Source organism: Salvelinus alpinus, chromosome 2 (assembly GCF_045679555.1).
Source record: "Salvelinus alpinus chromosome 2, SLU_Salpinus.1, whole genome shotgun sequence".
Taxonomy (NCBI): domain Eukaryota; kingdom Metazoa; phylum Chordata; class Actinopteri; order Salmoniformes; family Salmonidae; genus Salvelinus; species Salvelinus alpinus.
The window spans coordinates 63680373-63696339 of record NC_092087.1 but is presented as its reverse complement, the minus strand read 5'-3'; the positions used below and the strand labels follow the sequence as shown (position 1 = coordinate 63696339).

General features: G+C 39.2%; 1 protein-coding gene across 3 annotated transcripts in view; it reads right to left on the bottom strand.

Annotated features, from left to right (window-relative positions):
• Positions 1–15967, bottom strand: part of LOC139566397 (echinoderm microtubule-associated protein-like 6) — a 61921-nt gene that overhangs the window by 13185 nt on the left and 32769 nt on the right. For all 3 annotated transcript variants that reach the window (XM_071387534.1, XM_071387541.1, XM_071387551.1), the window contains 6 exons: positions 15608–15781; positions 15290–15498; positions 13479–13636; positions 12478–12592; positions 11682–11870; positions 10587–10759 (listed from right to left, as the gene is read on the bottom strand). In XM_071387534.1, the coding sequence (XP_071243635.1) occupies positions 10587–10759; positions 11682–11870; positions 12478–12592; positions 13479–13636; positions 15290–15498; positions 15608–15781 (1018 nt within the window). The remainder of the gene's footprint in view (positions 1–10586; positions 10760–11681; positions 11871–12477; positions 12593–13478; positions 13637–15289; positions 15499–15607; positions 15782–15967) is intronic.

Here is a 15967-nt window from a genome sequence, read left to right as displayed (position 1 = left end):
CCACATTACACAATACACATATGGATTCATTGTTTTTTTACAAAAACAATTATTTTGCATGAACAACTTTTTTTGTTTTTATTCATGCATTATGGAACCGTGGACTATGTGGACTTAAAATAAGGTTGGATTTATGGTAATGCAGAATGGGTATGATGAACTTATCCTGTTTCTATAATAGGCTTTATGGACCATTGGACTATATGGACGTAATATCAGGTTTTGATTTCGAGGAAGGCGAGGATGGGTTAGGCTGACCTTTTTTTCCTTTATGATTTTTTATGTATTTCATTCGAAGATTGTACATTAGAAATACCAAGGTCGTTTTTTTGTTGTTTAATATGATACAGTGGGGCAAAAAAGTATTTAGTCAGCCACCAATTGTGCAAGTTCTCCCACTTAAAAAGATGAGAGAGGCCTGTAATTTTCATCATAGGTACACTTCGACTATGACAGACAAAATGAGAAGAAAAAAAATCCAGAAAATCACATTGTAGGATTTTTAATGAATTGATTTGCAAATTATGGTGGAAAATAAGTATTTGGTCAATAACAAAAGTTTATCTCAATACTTTGTTATATACCCTTTGTTGGCAATGACAGAGGTCAAATGTTTTCTGTAAGTCTTCACAAGGTTTTCACACACTGTTGCTGGTATTTTGGCCCATTCCTCCATGCAGATCTCCTCTAGAGCAGTGATGTTTTGGGGCTGTTGCTGGGCAATACGGACTTTCAACTCCCTCCAAAGATTTTCTATGGGGTTGAGATCTGGAGACTGGCTAGGCCACTCCAGGACCTTGAAATGCTTCTTACAAAGCCACTCCTTCGTTGCCCGGGCGGTGTGTTTGGGATCATTGTCATGCTGAAAGACCCAGCCACGTTTCATCTTCAATGCCCTTGCTGATGGAAGGAGGTTTTCACTCAAAATCTCACGATACATGGCCCCATTCATTCTTTCCTTTACACGGATCAGTCGTCCTGGTCCCTTTGCAGAAAAACAGCCCCAAAGCATGATGTTTCCACCCCCATACTTCACAGTAGGTATGGTGTTCTTTGGATGCAACTCAGCATTCTTTGTCCTCCAAACACGACGAGTTGAGTTTTTACCAAAAAGTTCTATTTTGGTTTCATCTGACCATATGACATTCTCCCAATCTTCTTCTGGATCATCCAAATGCTCTCTAGCAAACTTCAGACGGCCCTGGACATGTACTGGCTTAAGCAGGGGGACACGTTGTCACGCCCTGGCCTTAGTATTCTTTGTTTTCTTTATTATTTTAGTTAGGTCAGGGTGTGACATGGGTATTTATGTGGGTTTTGTAGTGTCCAGGGTGATTGTAAGGTTTAGGGGGTTTATTTAGAGTAGTTGGCTTTATGTTTAGTATAGTTGTCTAGCTGTGTCTATGTAGAACGTTTGTAGCCTGTGTGTGTGCACTACGTTATTTAGCTTCACGATCGTTTGTTGTTTTGGTAGTTTGTAAGTGTTTTGTTTCGTTTTGCCTTCTTCTATAATAAAAAGAAGATGGCTTATTTTCCTCATGCTGCGTTTTGGTCCGTCTCTCCTCCACACGATCGTGACACACGTCTGGCACTGCAGGATTTGAGTCCCTGGCGGCGTAGTGTGTTACTGATGGTAGGCTTTGTTACTTTGGTCCCAGCTCTCTGCAGGTCATTCACTAGGTCCCCCCGTGTGGTTCTGGGATTTTTGCTCACCGTTCTTGTGATCATTTTGACCCCATGGGGTGAGATCTTGCGTGGAGCCCCAGATCGAGGGAGATTATCAGTGGTCTTGTATGTCTTCCATTTCCAAATAATTGCTCCCACAGTTGATTTCTTCAAACCAAGCTGCTTACCTATTGCAGATTCAGTCTTCCCAGCCTGGTGCAGGTCTACAATTTTGTTTCTGGTGTCCTTTGACAGCTCTTTGGTCTTGGCCATAGTGGAGTTTGGAGTGTGACTGTTTGAGGTTGTGGACAGGTGTCTTTTATACTGATAACAAGTTCAAACAGGTGCCATTAATACAGGTAACGAGTGGAGGACAGAGGAGCCTCTTAAAGAAGAAGTTACAGGTCTGTGAGAGCCAGAAATCTTGCTTGTTTGTAGGTGACCAAATACTTATTTTCCACCATAATTTGCAAATAAATTCATTAAAAATCCTACAATGTGATTTTCTGGATTTCTTTTCTCATTTTGTCTGTCATAGTTGAAGTGTACATATGATGAAAATTACAGGCCTCTCTCATCTTTTTAAGTGGGAGAACTTGCACAATTGGTGGCTGACTAAATACTAAATACTAAATTTTTGCCCCACTGTATGTCCTAATTGCAGAGGTTGGGTATATTATGACTTAAAAGCTGTTATATAGTGCGGCCCTTGATTGCCGATGTGAATCGGAATGATTAACTTTTAAGATAAAACATAATCAATACGAATAGATGTATTATAGGGCTAGGATAAAGGATTGTATAATTAGAAACCTGCCTAGGGTCTCTTTTGGAATAGGCATATACGATCCTGAAATAATTGGTATTACCCTTTTACATTTAAAAAATCAATCTCAATATAAAAAATGTAAAGGATGATTATTCTTCCGATACACACCGGCAAATGGATGGATTAGGTATTGTCAACAGGGTTGTTGTCTCTAGTGTGTGTGGGCTGCTTTTAACAGTGGGATAAAGTGATTCAAATTAACGGTAGAACTAATACAATAATTGCCTTATGGAAGCACTTCTCTAAGCGAGAGAAAGGTATATTATATATTTCTATATAAGCAATTTATGCTAAATGTTATATTCTTGATCCTAATGATATAGGCCTAGGTGTAAAACAGCCGAGGTGATAAAGCAACGACCCTGGAATAAAAATCATACTGTGTAGGGTGGAGAGAGGGTTGGTTTTACAAGTTTACTCGATCTGAATTGTCAGTACTGCATGTGTTCTTGGCTGTCATGCCGTGGCTGTGTCAGAATCGATGGTGAGTTGAACTTGAGTATTCCTTCCCATAAGGGAGTGCCTGGGGTTGGCAGTCATTAGTGGCTGTTAGAATCTATGTTCCTTATTCGAGGAATACAACAGGATAGAATGAGGACAACATGAAATATGTCTTGCATGTAATGGGCATAAAAAAGGGACTGGTCTTGCCATATATTTACAGTTGAAGTCGGAAGTTTACATACACCTTAGCCAAATACATTTAAACTCAGTTTTTCACTTTTCCTGACATTTAATCCTAGTAAAAATTCCCTGTCTTAGGTCAGTTAGGATCACCACTTTATTTTAAGAATGTGAAATGTCAGAATAATAGTAGAGAGAATTATATATTTCAGCTTTTATTTCTTTCATCACATTCTCAGTGGGTCAGAAGTTTACATATACTCAATTAGTATTTGGTAGCATTGCCTTTAAATTGTTTAACTTGGGTCAAATGTTTCGGGTAGCCTTCCACAAGCTTCCCACAATAAGTTGGGTGAATTTTGGCCTATTCCTCCTGACAGAGCTGGTGTAACTGAGTCAGGTTTGTAGGCCTCCTTGCTCGCACACGCTTTTTCAGTTCTGCCCACAAATGTTCTATGGGATTGAGGTCAGGGCTTTGTATTGGCCACTCCAATACCTTGACTTTGTTGTCCCTAAGCCATTTTGCCACAACTTTGGAAGTATGCTTGGGGTCATTGTCCATTTGGAAGACCCATTTGCGACCAAGCTTTAACTTCCTGACTGATGTCTTGAGATGTTGCTTCAATATATTCACATAATTTTCCTCCCTCATGATGCCATCTATTTTGTGAAGTGCACCAGTCCCTCCTGCAGCAAAGCACCCCCACAACATGATGCTGCCACCCCCGTGCTTCACGATTGGGATGGTGTTCTTCGGCTTGCAAGCCTCCCCCTTTTTCCTCCAAACATAACGATGGTCATTATGGCATAACTGTTCAATTTTTGTTTAATTCCAGAGGACATTTCTCCAAAAAGCACTATCTTTGACCCCATGTGCAGTTTCAAACCGTAGTCAAAACATACATGTATTGTGTATGGCGGTTTTGGAGCAGTGGCTTCTTCCTTGCTGAGCGGTCTTTCAGGTTATGTCAATATAGGACTCGTTTTACTGTGGATATAGATATTTTTGTACTGGTTTCCCCCGGCATCTTCACAAGGTCCTTTGCTGTTGTTCTGGGATTAATTTGCACTATTCGCACCAAAGTACGCTCATCTCTAGGAGACAAAACGCATCTCCTTCCTGAGCGGTATGACGGCTGCGTGGTCACATGTTGTTTATACTTGCGTACAATTGTTTGTACAGATGAACGTGGTACCTTCAGGCGTTTGGAAATTGCTCCCAAGGATGAACCAGACTTGTGGAGGTCTACAATTTGTTTTTCTGAGTTCTTGGCTGATTTCTTTTGATTTTCCCATGATGTCATGGGAATTGATGCAAATGATGTCAATTAGCCGATCAGAAGCTTCTAAAGCCATGAGATCATTTTCTGGAATTTTCCAAGCTGTTTAAAACTTCTTATGGCTGCAGGTGCAGTATTGAGTAGCTTGGATGAAAGGTGCCCATTTCAAACGGCCTGCTCCTTAGTCATAGTTCCTAATATTTGCATATTATTATTAATATTGGATAGAAAACACTCCAAAGTTTCTAAAACTGTTTGAATTATTTCTCTGAGATTAACAGAACTCATATTGGCAGGCAAAATCCTGAGTTGAAATCAAACCGGAAGTCAGAAATCTGAGATTGTCTGTATTCAACAGAGTCCCAAAAGAATTCCAAATGACGTATGGCAGGGGTTGCACTGCCTATGGGTTCCACTAGATGTCAGCAATAAATAGAAATTCCAGTGAGACTTCTATGGTGTTCTGGGAGAGAATGATAGCAGAATCATTCAGGTGTCCATCAAGCGGCCACTCGCGTAACATCCCTCTTCCGCATGCAAGCCACTGCCGTTCCATGGCTCACGCAGACAGAAGGAATATTCCGGTTGGAACTTTATTGAAGCTATATGTTAAAAACATCCTAATGATTGATTCAGTACTTAGTTTGAAATGTTTCTTCGACCGGTAATATCACATTTTGAAGTTTTTGTCCGATATGAAGCTGACCAGAATTAGCTTTGGATATGTTTACCAAACGCGCTAACAATTGGACATAAATAACGGATTTTTTCGAACAAAACAAACATTTATTGTGGACCTGGAGTTTCTGCTAAGCTTTCTGATCGAAACCAACAAAGGTAATGAAATATTTATAATATATTTTGTTGTTTATAGTGACGCTATCTTTGCAGCTGTGATATGCTAATTTGAGCGCTGTCTCAGATTATAGCGTGCAGTTATTTTTCCTTAAAGTTTTTTTTTAATCTGACATTGCGGTTGCATTAAGGAGAGGTATATCTATAACTCAATGTGTATAACTTGTATTATCATCTATATTTATGATGAGTATTCATGTTGAAACGACGGGCTATGCAAAGTCACTTGATGTTTTTGCATTTAGTGATTCTTGTAGCCTCAATGTAAACGCAGATTTTTTGATATAAATATGAATTGAATCAAACAAAACACGCATGTATTGTGTAACATGAAGTCCTATGAGTGTCATCTGATGAAAATAATCGAAGGTTAGTGAATCATTTTATCTCTATTCTGGTTTTTGTGATGCTATCATTAGCTGGGAAAAATGCTATGATTATTTTTAGTTTTGTGGTGACCTAACATAATCGTTTGTAGTGCTTTCGCTGAAAAGCCTATTTGAAATCGGACAGTTTGGTGGGATTAACAACAAGATTACCTTTAAAATGATATAAGACACATGTATGTTTGAGGAATTTTAATTATGAGATTTATGGTTTTTGAATTTGGCGCCCTGCACTTGGACTGGCTGTTGTCATATTGATCCCGACTTAGGGCTTGCAGCCATAAGAGGTTTTTTAAAGGCACAGTCAACTTAGTGTAAAACTTCTGAACCACTGGAATTGTGATACAGTGAATTATCAGGGAAAAAATCTGTCTGTAAACAATTGTTGGAAAAAGGACTTGTGACATGCACAAAGTAGATCTTAACCGACTTGCCAAAACTATAGTTTGTTAACAAGAAATTTGTGGAGTGATTGACAAAACGAGTTTTAATGACTCCAACCTAAGTGTATGTAAACTTCTGACTTCAACTGTATGTTGTTTTCTCTTCTTTTTTTTCTTTTTTTTTAATGAACAATTGAATCCAATGAACTGAACAGGCTGGGATGGCATGCTTAATATGAGCATGCATGTAAGATTGTGCTGTTATATATATTAATATGATCTCTTATTTTTACTCCCCCCCCCCCTGGACTTTTTTCCATGTTATTTGGTTAGTTCTCTTAGGCATCGTCATAGATAATTATGTTATCATGGGATTGCCCATATTTCCCTCTGGCCAACGCCAATTGGCAGCCAAGGGTTTGCCTTAGGACGCAAAGGTGCGTCATGAGTCAGGGAGATGGTCTGATGGTCTTAGTGACAACAGACCTAGATATGGGGGGAGGTTTTCGTGGGTGGAATATTAGGACAATTGGAGGATTACAAAGTTGCAGTTACAGTATGCTTAACAGTGCAAATATTATGGTACAGCTATATGGACACTTAATCACCATGGTGCTTTAATTGGTAAGTTTACAAACATTGGTTGTGGTAAGTATAATTGAAACGTGGGTATCATTATGGTAAGTGGGGAAATAAGTATAGCAAGTTATCCTTGTAATGGCCTAGCAGATCATAAAAAAAGAAGATCCATTTTTACATGGCTAAAAGAGAAATAATATAATATCTATTGTTTAAAAGAAACTCATTCCACAAATATAGATGGTTGGGTGGAAAAAAGGACGGAGAGGGAAATATACAGTATAATGAATACGAGTTTGGGGGGCTAAAGTTATTACATTTTAAAGCTTTAAACTTCTCACTAAAAGCTTCTCTCATGCATAAATTATACTTAAACCCAAAATGGTTCTCCAGTAGATTATTAAAAAAGTGGCCTGCTGGAGGTCATTTTGCGGGGCTCTGGCAGTGCTCCTCCTGCTCAAATGCGGAGGTAGCGGTCCTGCTGCTGGGTTGTTGCCCTCCTACGGCCTCCTCCACGTCTCCTGATGTACTGGCCTGTCTCCTGGTAGCGCCTCCATGCTCTGGACACTACGCTGACAGACACAGCAAACCTTCTTGCCACAGCTCGCATTGATGTGCCATCCTGGATGAGCTGCACTACCTGAGCCACTTGTGTGGGTTGTAGACTCCGTCTCATCCTACCACTAGAGTGAGAGCACCGCCAGCATTCAAAAGTGACCAAAACATAAGCCAGGAAGCATAGGAACTGAGAAGTGGTCTGTGGTCACCACCTGCAGAATCACTCCTTTATTGGGGGTGTCTTGCTAATTGCCTATAATTTCCACCTTTTGTCTATTCCATTTGCACAACAGCATGTGACATTTATTGTCAATCAGTGTTGCTTCCTAAGTGGACAGTTTGATTTCACAGAAGTGTGATTGACTTGGAGTTACATTGTGTTGTTTAGGTGTTCCCTTTATTTTTTTGAGCAGTGTATATAAAAGTACCATGTATGTAAAATGTATATGTAAAATGTAAATGTAAAATATATAGGTCAAATGTAAATGTTAAATGTATAGGTAAAATGTATGTATATGTAGCAAAAAAGCTGTACAAAAAACAAAGATATTTGTCCTCTGAAGAGGGGGGGTAGAGGGGTTAAAAAAAATATATATATATACATAATAATAAAAACATTAAAAAACAACTAGTCGCTACAAAGATACAGGCGTCCTTCCTAAATCAGTTGACGGATAGGAAGGAAAACACTCGGGATTTCACCATGAGGCCAATGGTGATTTTAAACCAGCTGCATAGTTAAAATGGCTATGATAGGAGAAAACTAAGGATGGATCAACATTGTAGTTACTCCACAATACTAGCCTACATGACAGTGAAAAGAAGGAAGCCTGTTCAGAATAAAAATATTCCAAAACATGCATCCTGTTTGCAATAAGGCACTAAAGAAATACTGCAAAAAATGTGGTAAAACGTTCAATTTTTGTCCTGAATACAAAGTATTATGTTTGGGGCAAATCCAACACAACACATCTCTGAGTACCACTTCATATTTTCAAGCATGGTGGTGGCTGCATAATTGTATGGGTATGCTTGTCATCAGCAAGGACTATGGGGCTTTTTAGTATAAAAAGAAAAGGAATAAGAGCTAAGCACAGGCAAAGTCCTAGAGTTTAAATTACCTGGTTCAGTCTGATTTCCAACAGACACTGAGAGGCAAATCTACCTTTCAGCAGGACAATAAACTAAAATCTATGGCAAGACTTGAAAATGGCTGTCTAGTAATGATCAATAACCAATTTGATAGGGCTTGAATAACTTTTAAAATAATAAAATGGGCAAATATCATACAATTTACGTTTACAAAGCTCTTAGAAACTTACCCAGAAAGACTCACAGTTGTAATCGCTGCCAAAAGTGATTCTAACATGTATTGACTTGAGGGGGTTGACTACTTATCTAATCAAAATATATTAGTGTTTTATTTTCCATACATTTTTCTTCCACTGACTTTAGAGTATTTTGTGTAGATCGTTGACCAAAAAATTACAATGAAATACATTTTAATCCGACTTTGTAAGAAAATGTGGAAAAAGTCAAGAGGTGTGAATACTTTCTGAGGGCACTGTATTCATTAGGTTGCACCTCAGTCACGTCATGCCATTGTTATGAACATTCTCAAGCCGCCCCCTACCGGTGGCGCCATAGGGGTGCCCTTAGGTTGTGAAAACCCAGTCATTCTGGAGGGAGGCTAACTACTGTTGTCTAAATTACACTATAGTGCCTGAAAATACAATGACATTGCTAAAGAAGTCAAATATTTAGTAGGAAACAACTATGCCAGCGTCATCATGTGGTCAAATTTACTTTAGACAGTTGTTAATGTTGTCATTAGCTAGCAAGGTTCGTCAAAAATAGCTAGCAATGCTAATGTTAGCTAGATAAAATCCGGTGGCCTACCATCTATTTTAGCTAGCTAGCTAACATTATACTGCATCTAAAGTCAATCTGGCGACATCAAAATGATGACAAAAGTTTTTCCTACTAATGATTTGCTTCCTTTTGAATTTAGTTGTATTTCCAGGTCACTGTAATGCACTTTTGATGAAATCTTAATCTGTGCTCATTGACGATGCATTGAGTAGAATGCTCAGTCGGGCATCAGTACAAAACAAATGTTCAAAACAATATTGTGACGAAACATGCAACTCGTGAATATCTATAGTATTCAAGGTTTGACATTCTTAAGCAGAACATAATTTGTTTACAATTTGCTTCATATAAATGGAACTAAACTGGTGACCAGACAATTACCAACAACAGAGTGACTAGAGAACCAAACTATGGCTTCAGCACAACCTTAACCTGCAACTTTCCAAACTCCATCCCCACAATATTTGGACAAATTGATCATTACTATTATGGTAAAATTGTATTTAAATACAATGAGTGTACAAAACATTAGGAACTCTGCTCTTTCCACGACATAGACTGACCAGTTGAATCCAAGTGAAAGCTATGATCCCTTATTGATGACACTTGTTAAAGCCACTTCCATCAGTGTAGATGAAGGGGGGGAGACAGGTCAAAGTCAGATGTTGAAGCCTTGAGATAATTGAGACATGGATTGTGTATGTGTGCCATTCAGAGGGTGAATGGGAAAGACAAAATATTTAAGTGCCTTTGAACGGGGGATGGTAGTTGTTGCTAGGCGCACTGGTTTGAATGTGTCAAGAACTGCAATGCTGCTGGGTTTTTCACGCTCAACAGTTCTTTTTTTTTTTTTACGCCACATGCGTCGAATAGAACAGGTGTAGGTAGACCTTACCGTGAAATACTTACTTACAAGCCCTTAAACAACAATGCAGTTCAAGTAGTACAGTTAAGAAAATATTGACTAAATAAACTAAAGTAAAAAATGACTTTGCATAGATAATAAACAGCAAGTATCCGCATTGTAAAATCAAAAGGGGGGGTGTCAATGTAAATAGTCCGGGTGGCCATTTGATTAATTGTTCAGCAGTCTTATGGCTTGGGGATAGAAGCTGTTAAGGAGCCTTTTGGACTTAGACTTGGCACTCCGGTACCGTTTGCCGTGCGGTAGCAGAGAGAACAGTCTATGACTTGGGGGACTGGAGTCTTTGACAAGTTTCTCGTGTGTATCAAGAATGGTCCACCACCCAAAGGACATCCAGCCAACTTGACAACTGTGGTAAGCGTTGGACTCAACATGGGCCAGCATCCCTGTGGAACGCTTTCGAAACCTTGTAGAGTCCATGCCCCGACAAATTGAGGCTGTTCTAAAGGCAAAAGGGAGCAACTCAATATTAGGAAGGCGTTCCTGATGTTTTGTACACTCAGTGTACATTTCCGGTCTTGTCCTAGTTTATTTTTGTTTCTACCCAGATTTTTTTTTTAAAGAAAGAAATTACTAAAATACAACCCATCTCAACCACCTTGAAATATAAGGGTCCTAGGTTGGGCTCACCGAATGTCTTGGATGGTTACACTCCGATCTCTCTTCTTGCCCCACACTGTTAAGGAGTTGACCAGGAGGATGATAAACTCTCCGTTCTCCATGCCTATGGACACCATCTCTCCATTGGGGCTGTAGGCTGTGCATTTGGCTGGGTGGCCTAAGCTGACTTTGTTTAGAAGTTTCTAGGAGTGAAAGAACAAAAAGACAGTAACAGTACCAAGGAGCAGGGCCATGCACAGTCTTTTCGGCTCAAAATTTAAAAAAATCATAACTTCTGTAGCAATTATTATTTCTTCTTTTTTTCTTTTTTCACATGCATATTTATTTCTGCAACACACTCACTCATCACAAATGGTAAGCAAACTAGTTACAGTGCCTCCTAAAAGACATGATTGACATAATTGATTATGATTTATCTTCAATGCTCTCAAATAATAACTTTAATATAGCCTAATATTAATAATGTTCTTACTCATGATGTATGGCAGGCTGGCTAGTGGGTTGTGTGGATATTTTAGTATATGGTGGTTACAGTAGCTAGAGTCTAGACTATCTGTGTTCAATGCTTTATTTGTAAATCGGGAGGTGGGAGACCTGGGGAGCTCTGTGGTACCAGATCATTTTTTCAATAATAAAGCATTGCATGCGTATCATCACATTTGTGTGGTGGCATAGAGCAGTAAAGTAGAGGTGCTTAAAGAAGTTGCGAAAATGGGGACTATTATTAGTAGCCTAGGATCAGGAAAAATGTTTGCCTTTTCTAAACGCATTTCATGCAATTCTACGTCATTTTACATGACTGGAGACTTTGGAAAAATATTTTTTTATACCGCACAAATGATCAGCCTTTGACGCTGACAAACTGAGAATCTGAGATCAATAAAAATGACCTTGTCTTGAATCCATCAATAGCCTACAGTGCAGGGCAGACCAACGGACGGGAGTAGGGGTGTGGGGTGGCAGTGGATTCAGAACAACAATGGCAAAAACAGGGTTAACATTACTCCCCACACCAACACACCGCTGCGTCAAACATGCATTTCATGTTTTTGGGTTTGAACGCACCCTAAAAGGCAAAAACTGTTCTCCATCCTTATCACTCACCTTATCTGCCAGGTCCCATATGCGGATGGTGCCATCATCGCTGGCAGAAATGAACATGTCTTTTGAGGGGTGAGTAGCTAGTCCCCAGATTCGCCCCTGTGTGTGTCCGTTGATCATGGTGTTGGAGGCCGCATTCTTTTCGCCCACCTCAATGATCTCACCATCTTTAGTTCCCACAAGGATTTTACCCTGGATTAAAAAGGTGTAATAAAAAATAAACGTGGGGTTATTCCTTGAATGAACGTGGTATTACAGTATTTCTCAATTTACAGTACAATCAATCATGATAATACCTACAGATACTCAGTATAAACTATATTAAAGAGAATAGTAATTTTAAAGTGCATATAATAAATGTATGCTGGCATGTTCCAGGATAAAATTAAGAAAGTTTACATATTTTTCTGTGCACAATATTTTTGTAAAAAGCCTTCCCAAAGCACATTAGGGAAACAAAAGCAACTCTTCTTCTGAATTGGTAATTGATCCCTATCCCCTACTTCATTGCTACTCCTGTAGATTGCGACATTTCCACCTAGCCAATTAGAAATCAAGATTAAGATATTACCATCTAATATCTATCCAATCCTCTCTACGGGACAAATCCTAATGAAATCGAATTTTCAATTAGTCTCCCGTTGACATTGCATGACAAAGTGAAAATTAGACAAGTGGAAGTTAGGATTCACCCCTATATGAGTGTCTATAGTGGGATTATAGGGGTCCAGTTCAGCAATCAAGTATCACAAAGCAGACATTGATAGTTCGTATAAATGGGAAGAACACAGAACCCTACCTTCCCCCGGCACACGGACCGAACATTCTCCACTGTCTGCCCAGTCTCCAGTTGGAACGCCCTACAGCGCTTCATCTCCTGGTCCCACAACTTAACTGCTCCGCCCTCCTTAGTCCTGTTAAGAACACATATAATTTACTGTGTGTGAGTTTATGTCATGTACTGTATGCTATATGTTGTGTTATGTTCTTCCTGTTGTCATGTTGTTGTTCACTTGTCACTCTGGGATTAATACAATTAATAATTGCCCCTTTGGGTGGAGTAAAGTATGTTGAATTGAATTAATTTGAATGGAAGAATCAAATGCTTCATTATTTAAATATTGAAAAAAATCTAGCTACAGACTGAAGCCATATGGGGCAGAGTCTTGGAAACAAACGATGGCTGAAACCAATGGCTGTTGGTTATTAGAATAGATAAGAAATAATATCAGAAATAAATAAAACATTGAACAAATATGGATAAGTTACGGTGATACGTGGCAACATGTGTGTCTGAGCAAGTGTGATATCGTTAATGTTTGTCGAGTTTTATGTACGTTTATTCTTTACTCGTCTTTTGCTATTTTGACTGTTGTGCAATAAGTCCTTCCCTAGTCATGTCGAGTCTTGTGGATCTATGCATGTCTAAATGTTTCAATCTTTAAAAAAAGGAATTCATTTGAATAGAACGACCACACGCACACACAGCTTTAAAAAAAAACATATGTACATGTTTTCCTTTTACATTGCATCACACTTCATGATCACACTACTTCTTGCTTTATGCATGGTTTTAGATCATGTTTTTAGATGAGTGAAGAATAGCAAATTAACCTGATCTCCTTTATTTGTGTATCCATCATCAATCGCTGCACTGCACTTTTTAACAATCAATTTAACTTTAAACAATACAGTATAAAAAATAAAATGTTTGATTTTATATCATGTAACCCATGTCTCGCTCACATTTTATGTAAACTGTGAGCAAGAATCAATAAAGTTAAAAGTCAGAGTACTCACGGCCTCTCCTTCCCTCCAGTCACGATGAGGCCATCCCTGAGTGTGGTGTACATGGTGAAAACAGGCCCTGTATGTGCTTTGGCCACCACCCGTACCAGAAAGTGCTCTCGCCACACATACACATCACCATTTATGGCACCGGTAAATGTGAGGTTATTCTGTCAGAACAATGACAAAACTCTCATTAAAAGGTACAGTCTTTGAGCCGAAAAAAAACAACAAAAAGGCTGTCCCATCACTTATTTTGGTATACAGCTGAGGGATGGGGCTAAGGAGAAGTAACTCCTCTCAAATACAAAGATAGCACTTTTGAAGCAAAGACTTATAGTCCATGACATCCACAAGACATGGCAGACCTTCAATAATATTCATGGGTTGCACCTCCGTCACTGTCGCGTCATGCCATTATTATTACCGTTCTAAAGAGACACCCGCTATAGTGGTGCCCAAAAGTGGACTGATGCCCAGTCATTCTGAACGGGGGCTAATGATGCTTCATCTAAATTACACAATAGTGGCCTGGAAATATGATAGGCAAAATAGGCAAATATTTTGTAGGAAACAACTTATCCATCATTATGATGTCATCAAATGTACTTTAGCACAAACCTGTTTTCACGATTTCTGGTATATCAAAGTAAATCAAACCCAGCAAGTTTTTGGACCCATTAAGCAGTTTTTACCTGAATTGGAATACTATTGGAAATGAATGTGGAATCTGGGAGTAATATGTCCAGTGCATTCGGAAAGTATTCAGACCCCTTGACTTTTAACACATTGTGTGGAGAGTGTGCAACGCTGTCATCAAGGCAAAGGGTGGCTACTTTGAAGAATCTCAAATATAAAATATATTTTGATTCGTTTAACACTTTTTTTGTTTACTACATGATTTCATATGTGTTATTTCATAGTTTTGATGTCTCCACTATTATTCTACAATGTAGAAAATAGTAAAAATAAAGAAAACCGAATGAGTAGGTGCGTATTCGTGAGAGATTTTGATGTTTTAAGCAATTGATCTGCTGACTATAAACGTTTATACTAACTTCACCAATCTGAGGTAAAAAGGATGTGTAATTCCCACCAATTCGATGTGGTCAAAAAGTGAGATTGTGTAATGTAGTAACAAATACTATCCACATCAAGGAAAGGAAAGTAGCGTAATATAAATTAATATTATCATCATCATATATTAATATGGCAAAATAATTACATATTTTAATTTAGGATGATAATATATGAAGCAAACTCAAATTTTTACAATAATCACGTCTCACTCACTTAACCATTTAGAGTAAAAAAATGCTCTTGTGCACAATTGAACCGAGCACTCTAGAAAGACATCCCATAGTGACTGTGCAGCAGCCGTTCATTCGCCGTCCCTGTATTTAGAGAGATGGCAATGCCATTAGCTAGCAAAGTTAGCCAAAAATAGCTAGGAATGCTAACGTTAACTAACAAAAATTCGGTGCTCTCCCCTCAATGTTAGCTAGTTAGCTAAAGTTATACTGTATCTGGCGACATCACAATGATGACAAAAGGATTTTCCTACGAATTATTTGCCTCTTTTTGAAATGTCATCATGTTTCCAAGCCCCTATAATGCACTTTAGACTAAATCTTCATCATTAAGAATGCATTGAGTAGAACCTTCAGTCAGGCATCAGTCCTCAAGAGAACGTTCAAAACAATAATTGTGACGAAACGTGCAACCCAGCATGAATAGTTCATTTTCTTCACCATAATTAGATAATCAATATATTAGCCATGTACAAATAGATAGGTAGAAATAAATAGAAAGGTGGTACTCACAGCACCGAAAGCCACAGACAACATGGTCTGCATTCTGCCGTCTTCCACTGCGCCGATCACTCCTTTCTTGTACATGAGGGAACCGCCCACTAGGGTCCAGAACTTGATATGCTTGATTCCCACCGACACAAACTGGGTGTCCGAGTCAGGCCTGAACTCTACCACAAAGATCCTGTCGGCATGGCGGCCCTTACTGGTCACTTTGGTGCCTATGGAATAGAAAATCAGGATCAAAGTTGTTAGACCAAATAGAGTTTAATTCATCCCAACCATCCATCTATTCGTCTTTTAAAAAATCAAATAGAGTTGCCTTGTTACCTTCCTGCCAGCGCCAGACGGTGATGGTGTGCTCAGGCTCCACCCCTACCGACAGCAGCAGCTTGCCCGTGGCGCTGAAGTTGACGTAGCCCACCCCCTTGGCGTGCGAACACCGTAATACAGACAGCGTCTGTTTGCTCATTGCGTCCCACACGTGGATGGAGGGGGCAAGGCCTGCAGGCAAAAGGCAGTCCCGCAGCTTTAAAATGACCTTGAGTACTCAAAGCACCACGCCTCAAGAGGTCACATCTCACTCACAACACAGGGTTTGAGGGTCAAGGAGGAGGATGGGAAGGGTGGACATGTTGAGGACAATCCGGTCGTACAAGGTCACTTTATAACGGGTCACGTCTAATTCAC